General features: G+C 42.8%; 1 protein-coding gene across 1 annotated transcript; it reads left to right on the top strand.

Moving 5' to 3' along the window:
- The first annotated feature begins 5,720 nt into the window (after positions 1-5,720).
- LOC146181105 (uncharacterized) lies at positions 5,721-11,330 on the top strand. The gene is made up of 9 exons (XM_084577850.1): positions 5,721-6,076; positions 6,266-6,478; positions 6,710-6,754; positions 6,811-6,858; positions 7,036-7,092; positions 7,444-7,637; positions 8,318-8,477; positions 10,448-10,570; positions 11,243-11,330. The coding sequence occupies exons 1-6, from the start codon at positions 6,043-6,045 to the stop codon at positions 7,497-7,499; spliced, it is 453 nt and encodes a 150-aa protein (XP_084433976.1). The 5' UTR covers positions 5,721-6,042; the 3' UTR covers positions 7,500-7,637; positions 8,318-8,477; positions 10,448-10,570; positions 11,243-11,330.
- The last annotated feature ends 3,891 nt before the right edge of the window (positions 11,331-15,221 follow it).

Raw genomic sequence — 15,221 nt, 5'->3', positions numbered from 1 at the left:
TAACACCGCTGCAACTATCAGTCAGTTTTCAATAGTATGTGTCAGCATGCTGGTGGTGAGCAAGATCACAGTCTAGTTCGGGCGCGGGGGCGATAGTTGCGACGCTGAAAGACTGCTGAACTAGGCTCTTAATGGCATGGCTCTAAAGGGGCAGATGAAAAAGGCTTGCGATGGCAAAGCAATAGGACTGGAAAGAGTGTGTGGCGTCCTTGTGCTGCTTGGCCGATTTGCAAGTGACTGAGAAGTTGCACTCTTGAAGGCAGAGAATCCATCGCCCAGATGATCGAAGTTGTTTTTCAACGAGGACAGCCAACATTGGGCGAGGTGGTCAGTGACGACCGTGAAATGACGCCCGTGCAGGTAGGGGCGGAACTTCTGAACCGTCGAGACGACGGCGAGACATTCTTGTTCGGTAATAGTTTAGTTATGCAGGAGTCAAAGTTGGGCTTGAATACGCAACAACGTTTTCTTACAGATGTCTTGGCGTTGCAGAACAGCGCCAGTGACGTGACTGCTGGCGTCAATGTGCAAAATAGTCGGATATTTATGTGTCAAAATGGCAGAGAATGGAATATGAAACAGAGAAGACAGAACGCTCTCGAGTTTCAAATGCTGTTTTGCAAATAGACAACTAGACCAAAGACATGTCGATGTGGAGAAGCGCATGTAAAGATGAAACAATAGAGCCGCAATGGCGGCTGCGGAAGTATGATGCCTCGGATAAAAAACTTCGGAGATCTTTTGCCCGAATGGGACGTTGAAAGTGCCGTCCACAGCGGTTTTCTGAGGGTGAGGATTAATTCCTTCGCTACTTATGGGAAGGTCAAGAACGCGAATATATATGGATGCGAAATACCATTTTTTTATTACCACCAGGCATAAGTTGGTAAGTGATGCTAAACTACATCGAAAAGAGTGAGATGATCAGAAAAAGACGATGAAAAAATTACGTCATTCAAGTAGCAGAGGTATGTTTTCTATTACAGTCTTTAGAGAAGTGTGTCAATCATGTGCGCGAATATTGCACCAGCTTTGCAGAGCCCAAAGGGGTTACGTTTAATTTGTATAAGCCATCCGGTGTTGAAAAAACGGTCTTCTCTGCCATATTTATGCATGGGGATTTGCCAGTAACCTGACCCTAATTCAAGGCTGGAGAAAGATTGGGCATCTTGTAGACAACCGAGTGCGTCGCCAACTCGAGGAAGGGGATAGACATTCTTGCGAGGGATTCTATGGAGAGCGCTGTAATCTACACCAACACAAACCGAACCATTTTTTGCACTAACATAACAGGCGATGACCAGGGAGTGGGCGAAGGGCTTAATACGTTGTGTGCAAGCGTACCAGCAAAACGTTCCGAATAATCTTGCACTCGGTTAAAGACACACATATTGCTAGCGTCGAATGATTCCTGATTCGTCGGCGTGGATGCAAAGCGTCGCGGCAGCGGTTTTATCCAAGGGTTCAGAACTGACATCGAACCAGGCTGCGAGCTTGTTTATTACAGCGAACAACGCTTCTGTCTGGTCTGACATCAAGTCGGTGCTGATCGTGTAGCGAAGTGTTACGAGCGAGGCAGGGAATGCATCGGAGCTTTCGGAGGTGGAAATGGCAAGAAGGTTGACAGGCTGGGCGGAAGCGAATGATGCAACAGTAGAGTCACAGCGCAGAAGGGCTCCGATGTGGTTTAGAAGGCGGCGAGAAGAGAATCGCCAGAAAATAGGAGAGACTCGATTATTATTATGCCCCTTGATAGAGACGAGGGCTGGATGTACTCAAGACGTCGTCATTGGTGACGGCGTCAGAAGTCGAAGAATATCTTCGCAGCCAGAATAGAGGACGTGGTCGGCGACCACTACCAAGTGGGACGACCCACACAACCAGCAATATCCATAGGATCTTCACAAAAGGTCGCAATATCAAACGTCATTTTTGTACACCCATGAGATGTCCATGCGTCCATTATTAAAAGGTCATCTTTTAGTGGATATCCTCATGACCTTACCTTTGTGTGGTCGTGAAGATACCACACAGTGTACACAACTTCGATGTTATAATGTGACTTTCAGTGGACATGCGTAGTTCAGCAGATTTTTACTTTAAATTTTGATTCGGACTAATGAAACACCTGTTTTGCTGGCACATCTAGATTGTGTTTCTAGCGGTTCGCAGCAATTTCAGGCAGCGCGCACTAGCCAAACGTGAATATATGTTACCGCGCCGGCCTACTAAACTTCTTTTTTCTTTAGCTACCGAATTCCGCTGGTAAATACCTTGTATATTTGATTGGCATATTCAAATTGTCGAATACATGAATAAATGCTATTGCAAAAATGTCACAAGGTGCGAAATTTAAATTGCCGTAAGAAATTAAATAATCGAAATATCCAGTGATTGAATTGCATTTTAATTCAGTTTATTTTTCGCGCCGTGGTGTTGGATCGTGTTTGCGTAGCGTACTGCGCATGAGCACGTGCTCGTGAGTCGAGCTTCCTGGAAATTTGACCGATTTGACATGGTTCATTGTCTCCTGGCTCCGGGAGAAAAACGGTGGGGTGTAGCTTGTTGTGCTGGCCGGATAGAGGTTAAGTGGAAAGGCAGACAGCGTCTTCATGTAATGCCCTTCAATTTCATCTTTAAGACCCTGTTGTCCCTTCTCTGCCTCCTCTGCACAGACGGAGAGGTTGAGGCAGTTGAGGGGGACGTTAGAGACTCGCTGCCTACATTCGCGATCAAGAAATAGTGCATTCTTTGTGCGAGCGAAAAATATTAAATGCTTTGCCTGCAGGCTTGTTGTATGATACATTTATGAACATGAATAATGCGTTTATTGGGCGACGCGCTGTCACTTTCATGATATCTTCGGCAACTATACCACAAAATTACCGCGGAGTAGCACGCCTTTTTTATTTTTTTTTCTTTCATGGCGTCCGCGGCGTTAGTCACGTTCCCTTCCCTGCCTCCGCTGCGCATGCATCACAGCACAATAACGACAATAACACAATGCGCGTGTTGTCCCTGCGAGTGAGAAGACGCGGTAAATTTAAGTGCAATGCGGACGTGTGTCCACAGATGACTCATGCCGTAGTACATGCCTATTTCAATACACTCAGCGGTCGAGTGGCGTCGTCGTATTTTGGGAACGTCTGCTAATCTTGGCGTTTTCGAGTATTGCAGCTCGCGCTTGGTATAATAGTTCTGCACCCTACCAGTACATTCCTGTACAACCGGAAACGATCCCCGGAAGCCATAAGTGTCATTGTGCCTGGCATGCATATTATGTATGCATAGCTGACACAAGCCCACATGGCCTCAACTGCTCTCCGAGTTGCTGGCAGCCCCATATCTTTGCACGCGCGTCACTGCCACATCTTCGCTGACGGAGTTGACAAGTTGTTAATCACCCTGTGCATTGCCTTGTTCGTGGAGTACGTTTATTCAAAGGTACGTACGTTTCAGCATCACCTAAGAGCACGACTTTTTCTGCTATGCCTAAAGCAAGAGCGAAGACATGGGCAGCACGCGCAGCTGCGAGGAGTACTCGTGCCACGGTTTCTGCTCTTGGTGAACCCGACGAGTGTGCAGAAGTGCATAAACCAGAAATGGTAGTTAGAGAGCTAGCCCGCAATGACAGCCCGGAGCCCACCTCTGTCATGTTTGACCCAGAGCTTATTCCCGCCCGAAATGACAGCCCGGAGCCCACCTCTGTCATGTTTGACCTAGAGTTTATTCCCGCCGTGCAAGGATCACCTGTGTCATCGGAACCTCTAGCTTTTTCTTTAAGCGGCGAGCCATTTTGCGCGCGTCCAACGCCTAGTAATGTGCGAGTGACTTTGCAGATATTGACATAAAGTGCATTTTGTGGGAGTGGATACTAGAAGAGAACATTACGCAGAAGGCCGCGACCTCCCTGCTTAAGAAGCTGTCAAAGCATAGCTGCTTTTCAGATTTGCCGCGCGACTGCAGAAGCCTCCTAAACACGCCAAGGTCAACAGCACTTGCTGCGAATATAACCCCCCTTGCGCCGGGCAAGTACTGCCGCTTTGGACTCGCTAATGGGCTGCGCAAAATGCTACATTGCTTAGAGGAACCGCCTTCTGTGTTAGCTCTCTATATTAATATAGACGGACTTCCTCTGTTTAAAAGTTCCAAGGTGCAGCTTTGGCCAATACAGTGCAAGATAGCAAACAGTGACCTCCAGCCTTTTATTGTTGGTGTGTTTGAAGGAAAAGCCAAGCCACTCTCTGCAAATGCCTTTCTGAGACCTTTTGTTTCTGAGTTGAGTCATCTTGTGCAAAATGGACTTGCCACAAAAGGAAACATCAGGAGTATTTCACTCAAAGGCTTTATATGTGACTCCCCAGCGAGGTCATTTGTTTTCATGACAAAAGGACGTAGCGGCTATAATTCATGCCCAAAATGTACTGTGGAGGGCAGTTATGTGCAAGGGAGAATTTGTTTTCCGGATGCAACAGCTGCCGCACGTACAGACAGTTCATTCCGCATGCAGACAGACATAGACTACCACCATGGTGTATCCATCTTAACCGAACTGCCCCTGGACTTCATTAGAGATGTACCTCTCGACTACATGCACCTAGTCTGTGTTGGAGTAATGAAGAAATTAATGCAGCAGTGGGTGGGAGGCCGATCAAAAGCTGCCCTAGGTCCTGCAGGTCGTAATGCTCTGTCTGAGGTCTGTGTGTCCTTCGCTCATTACATGCCAAGAGAATTCAGCAGAAAGCCTCGGGGCCTTGACGAGCTGGAAAGATGGAAAGCTGTGGAGTTCCGTACATTTTTGTTGTACACTGGGGCAGTTGCTTTGAAATAAGTAGCAAACGAAGATTTGTATTGCCACTTTATTGCATTTCATTGTGCCATAACATTTCTTGTACATAAGAGTCTCTACAGTTCGCTGAATGCTTATGCCAAGGCACTTCTTCAGTCAGTAGTTAAGGGAATATCAAGACTGTATGGTGAGGAGCAGATTTCACATAATACCCACTGTCTTCTGCATCTTGCAGATGATGCTCTGTGCCATGGGCCTTTGGATGCATTCAGTGCATTTTGTTTTGAGAGCCATATGAGGCACATAAAGAAAATGCTGCGCAAGCATGAAGACCCATTACTACAGCTATGGAAAGAACTCAAGAAAACGAACTTTGCAGCTATTCTCATAATAAGGCACTTCTTGCCTATGAGTTTGGGAAAAGGCATAATTCTGGCCCCATGCTTCCACACTGCTGCCCACCAGAACACCAAGTGGTAAAGACACCTACATTCACTCTTGCTGTAGGAGAGGCTGATAGCTGCTTTGCTGTTGAAGATGACATCATTCACATTCTGAATATTGCCCTCCTGAAGTCGACTGAAGAGCCTTGTATAATTGGACTGAAATATCGACTCAAGGCAGATCTCTATAAGCATCCCATTGCTTCATCTCAGTTGGGAATCTATATTGTATCGGAACTTTCATCAGTGCCAGAAGCTTGGCCTCTGAAGTATGCAAGAAAAGCTGTAAGGCTCCCGTACCATGGAAAATATGTGACATTTCCAATCATCCACATTGTTTAGCAGCTGCCCGAAAGCTCACATTTATTGAACTCTAATGTTAGTTTTATATTTGTGTTTTAGATGTCTTTTGCATATTGTGGAATTTTCACTTCTACAAGAAGTAGAAGTTGTTCCCGTGTCATGGGTCATGGAAGACATGTGTCAGAAAGGCTGAAGAAGTTGATAAAATATCAAGCAGAGCCACATGAGGATTGGCAGCGATATCAAGTCATCGTGAAAGGGATATTTTGTGAGTTGAAGTTTTCCTTTATTGTTTTTTCTTTCAGGTTGCCAATTTATTATATTTAGTTGTCAAGAGATTGTGAGGATTGTTTTATATGCCCTTCCTTTTGTGCTTAAGACACATTGCATTTCATTATTTCTGCAAAAGAAAGAAAACTCTTTATATTAACTGTGCGCTGTCCTTTGTTGCAAAAAAAAACTATGTATAGACTATGTATTGTCCTCAGTTTCATTTAAAAGTTTTACATGTACGTGGAACAGTGCAATGAAGTTTATAAAGGTGCGTATGTATTTATGAGCATGCAAAATATGTATTTGCCAAGATTTATGAGCATCAGGTGCAATGAATTCAGGTTTGCTACTATTTCTGCCTCAGCTGTCATGGCAAACCCTTTTTTGTATTTAAGGACAGTGCTTATAGAGGGACAGCACTGCTTCGAAATGGCTGAATTTAATTTTTTTTATTCAGCCTCATATGACGTGGCCAGGTTGAAGCTGGAAAGGAGCCAGTTCACATCGGACTTGTCTTCAACTGAGGATGAGAGGTCAAGGCGACGAGTTCGGCCCTATCGTTACATATCCGAGTCAGACTCTGATGATGATTGTCAGCGAAAAAGGCAAAGGAAGGACCTGCAGATTTATCCAGCCCCTCCAAATGACTTTTCTTCCTCTACTCTTCCAGGTCAGTTGTAATGGTTTAAGCCAACTGGACTTGAAATGCTTACATAGGGAGGGTGATTATTCTAAAATAGTATTGGTTTAATTTTTATTACAATAAAAAATGCGTCTGCTTGCCAATGAGCATACATGGCCTTCTGCTTTCCCAGTTTGAGGATAAGAAGTGCACTAATTTCAAGGCAAACAGATCAGTTATTTGTTATAAAGGTATAATATATGTCCTTTTCATTTTCAGATCGCACCGTCTTAGCCGAACCATTGACAGCTCTTGAAACAACAGGTAGAGAGAGTAAATTGTCAGCGGTTGGGAGCTAATCATGTTTTCGTTCTTTCCAGCACACGGGTCAATGCATAATCGTGGGCAGCACACGGCACAACCACGAGGTACAACCATTTTTAATGTCTAACTGCTGCTGTTATATAGACTTAAAGGCTTAAAATAAAAGCCTCGAATGGTGTAATAACACGCATAGTTATAGTGCTTCTGTGGAAAAATTGCATGTATTCATTTAATTACTGACTCGCTTCATGGCATAATTTGGCTTCTGGTCTTTCTAACAGCACACGAGGCACCAAATCAAGGACTGTGCACAGCAGCTCCAGCTATTCCAGAACGAGGTATTGTCACCGTGAATATTTAGCCGCATTATTTTTATTACTGTCATAAGCTTAATGAGAAAAACTTTGAGAACTGGCATAATCACAAGTACAGTTATTGCTTATCCCGAAACTTCACACACAATTCTGATTAATATGTATTATTGTTGACTTGTAAAAAATTTGATGCTGACTGCTATTATTGTGACATAAGTCAACTAAATGTATGGTGAAGCGCCAAGTAAAGAAACTGCTCTGTCTGCTCTTTTTCCAGTTTTACTGGCGTAGACATTTGTTTTGATATGCTTTGTCACTGATGGCGCCAGTATCTTTGTATATAACCATATTACTGCTTTTGTGCTTTGCTGTCAGAGTTCCAAAGGCAAGTTATCAGGCTGCTGCAGGTCATCCGCCTCCTAGCGGAATAAAACAGGGATGCTCTTGAAAACATGCCACGGTCAAAATAAGGAGAGGAAGCAACACTGGCTCTCGTGTGTCGACCGTTTAATGACCTCCGTGAGTGGAAGGCGTTTGACGACTCTATCCCAGATGTTAAGAACCAAATGGTAAGAGTTAAACATCGTTAATGTGATGTTTGATGAGGGGCTACCAGTGTGTTATCTGAGATGCTAATTGGAACTTGTTGATTTGGGTAATCCATTTTTTTATGAAGGCTTGAAAAAGGCATGGTATAATTTAGAAATACCCCCTCTAGTAGTTGACCATAAATCTGCACCTCTACGATTGTTTTCCATCTTATCAATACATTTTTGTCCACAAGAAGTGTCAATACTTCAACCTGTGAATATATATAGAAATTTAGTGAAGCAGTTTCAGTAACAGCCTGTCTTTCTACACTCATTTTAGGTAAACAGTGGCCAGTTATGTCTTCTGCAAATTTTCAGCTGGCATAAAACCACGGATAGAAATATCACACTGGTTTGGTTTCGTTCGCTAGCTAGTCATATGGAATCCTGTTTGGTAGGACTTCTGACATTACTTATTTTTATAGTATTTATCTACCTTGATCTTGTTGCATTTTTTTTTCACTCTTATATATTTTATAGTTGAAATTATAAATTTAAAGCATCAATGTATTCACTTTTTTTCTGCTTCGGAGAGGATTCTGAGTGTGTATAGTTACAATATACAATATGGCATACAGGATTTTAGAAGCTTTCATGGCCAGTGTGCATGTAAGCCTTTCAAGGCCAGTAAACATTTCATTGGATGCATTTGTTTTCAGCTGAGGGAACTGAAATCTCTTGGTGGAGAAAATGTAGCAGTTTCAACAAGAAATATTCTGAACTACTTGATGAAAGACTGCGTGGCCAAGAACTACAGTTGGATCGGAAATAAGGGGAAAGAGAAATTCTCGATTCTCAATGTGACACCACTGATCATTTGTAAGTACTTCTCCAGAATCTATGAAAGAATCTGGATTATGATGCTGTCATGCTTATACAACTTCTTAACCTTGTAGACCCCTGGAAGGCATAAATAGATCGCTGTTGGATTCCTTTCTGAGGTAGAAAGATACAAAGCACGTACAAAGATAGTAATGGGCACGTTGAGTGATTATAAATGTCCTTTAAATTTGAAATAAGCTTACTTTATTACTACAGAGGGGCAGTGACGGCACGGGGGGGTGGTGCAGCTGGGCAGTGAGTGGGAGGAAGGGGCAGAGGCCAAATCAGTTATTGTGTAAAAGACTCGAAAAGCACGCATTGGGGCCACTGAGGCACTGACTGGCAAGTGTGATCTTCTCGTAGAACGAATTAATGTGTTGAGGGGTGCTTAAAAACACATGCCTTAATTTATGTCAGACTCCATGCCACTTTAAACCGAGCCTGTGTACGTGCTGTGTGTGTACCCTGGAAACACCAGCATTAACACGATACCCATCGGAAACCCCTGCGCGGGAGCATGTTAGACAACACCCGTCGGCAGCCGCAATACCGCATCTCCTCTTTTTTGTGCATGTGCAGTTCACTCTCCTTTTCCAAGCGAGGACCGCTGGCACTATCTTTCCTGCAGAATTTTATCACGTTCATTTATCTTCTATGCCTTTCTCGCTCCTCGGCTGAGTCACACATCGCCTCACACTTTCAAAATGCCAAAAGGCACGGAATGCCTGTTGCTCAGAGGAATGGCAAGTGTGATCACTATGCGCTGACTAAAAGAAAAAAATAATGATAAGGAGGGCACCTTTAGCAAGGCCAAGTGTTTTATAAGTTGAATTGAGAGTGTACCCGGGGGTGCTCACGTAGTGCATTATGCGGTTTTAACCTTTTTCCTTTGAAAAAGGCTGTCATTGTTAAAATGAGAAATGCAACTGAAAGCGTTAAAAAAAGAGCCTGGAGATGCCCACAGTCTCCCAGCTCCAAAAGGCTGTTTTGCGATTAATATTTTTGGTTGGTATGTCATCAATGCACATTGATAATGTTTCAGTCTGGGTGCGAAAATCAACTTGCACATTTTTGAGGAAAGAAGAGGTGAAAATGTATATAATGCAAAGTAAAAGGCTTTCACCTATGCATGTGGCATTTAAAATGCCCTGCTTGGGACCTAACTAAAACACGTGGTCTCATACTGGCAATCGCCTGTCTTAAGCCGATTGCTCAGTGAATTTTCTCGCAACTTACATGTGTTAGTGTTTCTACCTTTTTCGGAAATATGTGCTTTTTATGTGATGTTTTGCTGAATTATAAGTCGTGGGGCATGATCACTGCATCAATGTGTTAAAAAGTAAAAGAAAAACACTTCACTCACACTGCGTGGTTGGGTGCAGAGTGAACTTGACTTTAAAGCAAACACCATGAGGACAGAGGAGGTGGAAAGGAAGTTGCGATCCGGTGCTTAAAACATGGGAACGGAAGGGGGGGAGGGGGGGGGATCCGCGCCTCCGCACTGGGTGCAGGTGACCCTCGCGACGCTACTGCAGTGAAGCAATTGGTTCTTTGAAGCTACATAATTTTTTTTAAACATCCCTTTTTTGCATGCCTTCATCGCAAAATGGGTTGCTGCTTTGCCATTTTTTGTTCAAGTTTTTTTTAGAAAAGCTAGGCTGGGGCTCTTATTAGCTCACTTCAGATAATAAGATTGTTGTCTTGCCATGCGTATGGTGCTAGCTTGTTCACACTATATATTTTTCTGGATATTATTAAGAGTGTATGAAACTCTCTTTTCCTTGCTGTCATTACGCTCTACTTGTCCTCGTTTTTCTCTCCCTGTTCCTTTATTTCCACTGGCTGCAGCACGGTACTCAGGTGTATAAGTTATTAAATAGCAATTGCAGCGGCTGGCAACATTTTTTCCTTTTTTTTTTGGTATTTTAAAATAAACCACAGCTACTATACTGCTGTATTTGTTTCAGTGGCTGCAAGGTCAAACATGCGGTATGTTGCAACAGTCGATGATGTGCAAGCAGTAATAAAGAATTGGCTCCAACATGCTCCATGCCGTCTTAAACAGCAACAGGAAAGGCTTGCAAAACAAGGTATGAAAATTTAGCCACTATTTTGTACAAAACTGTGTGTGCACATACCAGTTAGATGCCTGTTTAAGCATGGTTTGAAGAAGTTTCAATGAGCGAAAGCTCAAGCGGGATTTTGCATGGTTTACCAAGGCTGTACATGGTTTGAATTAGGGGGTGCTCAAGCTTCTCATTAAAAGTAGATGCGAGGGCCTTAACACCACCTTTTCATTCCGTTGTTTTTTAAATTCTTTTTTTGTTGGTTTGGGGAAAGGAAGGCACAGTATGTCTCACTTTTTAGTGGACACGTATGCTTAATTAGGTTGAAGTCATTCAGTCCCAGCGAGGTGAAATCTGAAGTTGCAACCCAAATAGTGCAGCTTCCACTCTAAAACAACTTCCAACCTTAACTGAAAAAGAAGTGAAACAAAATGTTAACTATCCTTGTTACAGAGACAACAGGTTGTGAAATTTTTACATTCCTTTAACTTTTGGGCATGTTAATAGGCTTATTTTCTTTACACGTAAAGGTTTTACATCCATTTTTTTTTTCACTGTTATATAGCTGTAAGTTCTGTTGCCAGCTTTCAGACAAGTTTGTTTTGTGCATGCGGCCTTTTTTGTGACTATTTTCTGTTACCTGTCAATTTCTTAATGCCTAACTTTATTGTTCACTTCATCTTTCATATTTTTCAGGGGGCACAAGCACTGATGCAAACTGAAACTCATGAAAAGGGGAAGGTGTTTAAAAGCTTGTTGTTTTTGTGAATAAAACTAATTCACTCTATGTGTTTTGCTCAACAGCCATCCCTAGCTCTGCTAAAAGTGCATGCTTGTACATCTTGGCAATGTCCATGCAATGTCCAGAGACTGATTTGGCAACGTCCTCTAGACATCATAATTAATGTCCATGTGGACGTCCACTGTGAGGCAATAGGGACATCTCTGGAATATCCACTGGACCAATTGTGGGTATTTGGGGAGATCCTCTGAATATGAAATATTTTGAGGGGTGCATTTTATGGACATCTCCTGGATCTGATATGGTTGTCTGGGGAAGGGGACGATGGGGGGGGGGATGGGGCTGAGATATTCAGTGACTTCAAGATTGGGAGGGGAACACGTAATGAGTGCTGATGCATTGTAGAGAAAATACCAGCCGAGGACGAGTTGATAGACACAGGATGATTTACAGCGAACTCAATGTAGTCCAAGGTGCCGTCAATGGTGATTCGGGCGGTACATTGTCCAGAAGTGTTGACTGTGACTCCGCACATCCACCCCTAGTGAGACTGGAGGAAGTACCGGTAGGTTCCCCTTCCTCTTCCCATATCAGCCGAAGCAGAAGCTATCAACAAGACACACTTCGTCCACATTTCGTCTTCTCTCCACGGCCGGATAAACGGTGATGTTGATTATGTACACATTATTACGGCGTTCACTCAAAGTACTTAAAAATGTACTGAAAAACTAATCAATGCTTTTTCTTCTGGCTACCGATAAAGTTGCAGATTTTTAACAAATATATTCATTTGGCATTCTTTTCATCACTTGATCGCTGCTGTCAAAGCGTTATCTTAAAATATAGGGTCCTTGACAGAGAGGTTCTAGGTAAAGTACACAGTCGTCGGCAAAAAGTTTAATATAGTCAGGTAAAGTTACAATTAAGTCGTTTAAAAATTAGAAGTAATACTTGGGCTACAACTCTCCCTTGTGGTGCACCGGATGTTAAACTGCTGTTGCGGACTTCGCGTTGTAATTTCGAGAAATTGAGTACGGTTACTGAGGTAATCCATTATAGAGTCTACAGTAACCTAGCTTTTATGGTTGCTTCAAGATTTCCAGTAAGTTTAGTATAAAAGAGCGCTGAACAAGAGCTCAGGATGTTACATTCGCTGTTGCGACTTCGCTGTTGTTAATTTCGAGGTATATAGTACGGTCACTAACATAATTAATTACCCGGTCTAAAATAAGCGAATATCGTTGCTTCAAGGTTCATAGGAAGTCTAGTATAAATGATCACTGAGCAAAAGTTGAGGGGAGCCTCAGTTTGCAAGCGGAGCCAATGTTTCAACAAGTTGAAAATTCTTCGCCTGGGGCCACGACAATTGTCAAAAATGTTGGCTCGGCTTACGAAATGACACTTCTTCTCAAACATGTCCAGTGCCTCTTTCATACAGTGCAGCCATTTTCTTTCTCTCGCTCTAACGTCAGAGTGGCGCCACATAAAAATTGATTTTTTAAGCAGAGTCGAACACAGATTTGTGATGTGCCAGATCTTTAGATAATTATGCTGTGAAACGTCTCAAATTAGGAAAATAATAACCCTTATTAATTGGTCCTTCATACTGTGCAGCCAACTTTTTTCTCTGTTTCTACCTTGGATCCATAAATTCAGTGTGTGCTAACGAGTCTAAGGCTATTGAAAAAACTAATAAAACACGGTCAGTTTGCTTCTGCTGGCCAATAGCGAAGGGTACGCCATGTATGAGTTGATATAGTTGCTCAACTATAGAAGGCATTGGGAAATCCATGTTCACAAGGCGATATGTCTGTTTCATCGAAATAGGCTGTCATGCGCTAATAACATTATTTCTAGGGCTATCATGGGACTACTTATTGGGTATGTTTAATTTCAGTATTGAAGCTCGTCCTACAAACAGTCAAAGCTGCATAAAATTTTTTTCTAAATATTGTAGCAGGCGTTAGACGCCAACAAGAATCACAGTGGTGTGGCATATTACATGGCATATCACCCCGGTATTAATACGGCACTCTAGCCTTGCGCTGTACTCAGCTTTGCTCGACATATCGTGCCTGTTAGCAATCATGTACATGTTTCGGTGACTCTTTGAATCTGAGCGATATCAAGACGAGGAAAGCTGGAAAATGGACAGTGTTCTTTCTCGATCTTGAAAGCCAGGGAGTAATTCCAACTCGCCGGCCGACTCGTCTTGCTGAAGAAGTTTATAACCTGCCCGCTGTAGCATGGGGGGAGGGGCGATTTAAGGGATTGTAGATAATGCTGTAAGCAGTCAAAACTCAAAGAAACCTCTTCACAGAGCACAATATGAGATAGGAATGTCAAGAGAGTTTTGGCTGGAGTTTTGATGTCGCCATTTAGTGAATATGCTGAAATAAGCGTGACCAGTACGACAAAAATAGCGGTCAAGAATTAGGTGAAGATGCAGATTACTCCGTGGCTTCGCGTTTGTCTTTATAGCAGGTGCGACGAGCAGGTAATGAAAAAAGAAAGTGAGAAATTTCCACACGTATCAAAAAGGTTCTGATGGTTCAGGATATAATAACTGTACGGAAAATAAAATAGTTGTTCCCTTGGCGTTTCTCCTAACAGCGGAGCATCAGGTGGAAGGGTTTTACCTGAGCGACACGGGTTTATGGACGTTCCGACTTACTGGCATCACCTGAGGAAATTGAAACCACGGGTTGTTGTCACATTCTGAAGAGTGAAGTCGGGCGCCTTCCAAGGATCTTTCTGCGCTCAATCTCTTGTGATCAGTTCATAGATTTCTTTTTTTACTTGTTATGGAGAGCAATCAATAGATGAAAGCTATGCGGATGCCTCGGGTATTATCTTAGGCATCCACTCGCTTTGTTCCTGTTCTGTATTGGTTCCCAGCTTTGCCACGTAGAGAAAATGATAAAACAATTCACCTTAATTTGTTGCTGGTTGATGCCACTCTGCCAGAGCATGCGTTAAACACTTTACCATCGTCAGAGCAAGCGCATTAATAAAAACAGATAAGATATTTTAGTAATGATCAGCCTAGAAAGAAGACGGCGACACAAGGAAGGCAGAGAAGAATAAAGAGAAAATACTGATACTTACCATTCTTGCTCCATACAGAAGGACTGCGGCCAAAACCGCAGAAGCCACATTGAAGAGTATGCTAATCGTTAACGCGAGCACCAGCTCGGATGAAACTGTGGGAAATATAATATAGACTTTTTAAGATTCTATATACAGGATGGGTGGTTTATGGAGCATCTGGTTACAAGATGCCCTTCTTAAATCGAAGGAAGATAAACTTCTTATGAAACAGATAAAATACCAATGTGGTAGCATTGTATATAAGATATATCTCAAGAATCTGCGCCAGCAGCTGTTTATGTGTTCTCTTATGCACTTTGAGCTTGCGCTGCTTGTCTCACATTTCCATTATCTTTTAAAAATCATTGCTAAAACAAACAGCGTGGACAAAAAGAATGCAACCCAACTTTGAAAAACCGACGCAACTGCCTGTGTCCGTGTTTATATTTCTCTGATTAATACTTGTCACCTGCGCTGTTTATTAGGCAAGGATGACGTTAAGAGCAATGAGAATGTGGGAGAGACGTGGTCAGATACCGTCGATATTCATTAATTTCTGACCGCTTGGCTATGCTGCACTTGTATTCATTTTGCTGGCTAGGGTGCAGATAGCTTTCCGCTTATGACACAACTGTGCTAATCATAACGTAACCACAAAATAGTTATGATTGGTCTGCGGTCACCTTATTCTCATGACCTCAGCTCCATGTTTATACTTCTTTATCTTAAAATACGTCGCGGAAAGTTACTTCACGCAGAATGAATGAAACAGAAGGCGCCTATTGGTGCAGATGTACTGCAACTGCAACTAACTCAACGTTGTCTGCATCCGGTAAGCACAAC

The sequence above is a fragment of the Amblyomma maculatum genome, chromosome 8 (genome assembly GCF_055883805.1).
Source record: "Amblyomma maculatum isolate TAMU_Amacu chromosome 8, ASM5588380v1, whole genome shotgun sequence".
Classification (NCBI taxonomy): Eukaryota; Metazoa; Arthropoda; class Arachnida; order Ixodida; family Ixodidae; genus Amblyomma; species Amblyomma maculatum.
Note: the sequence above shows the minus strand (reverse complement) of the source record. Positions and strands in the feature narration are given on the sequence as shown.

What these genes read in the sequence shown, in the direction of transcription:
- LOC146181105 (XM_084577850.1), top strand. Translation starts at nt 6,043, where the DNA reads ATGTACGTGGAACAGTGCAATGAAGTTTATAAAG. An exon ending in GTGCAATGAAGTTTATAAAG is followed by an intron (nt 6,077 to 6,265) that starts GTGCGTATGTAT and finishes TTTTTTATTCAG; the next exon opens with CCTCATATGACGTGGCCAGG. An exon ending in TCCAGCTATTCCAGAACGAG is followed by an intron (nt 7,093 to 7,443) that starts GTATTGTCACCG and finishes CTTTGCTGTCAG; the next exon opens with AGTTCCAAAGGCAAGTTATC.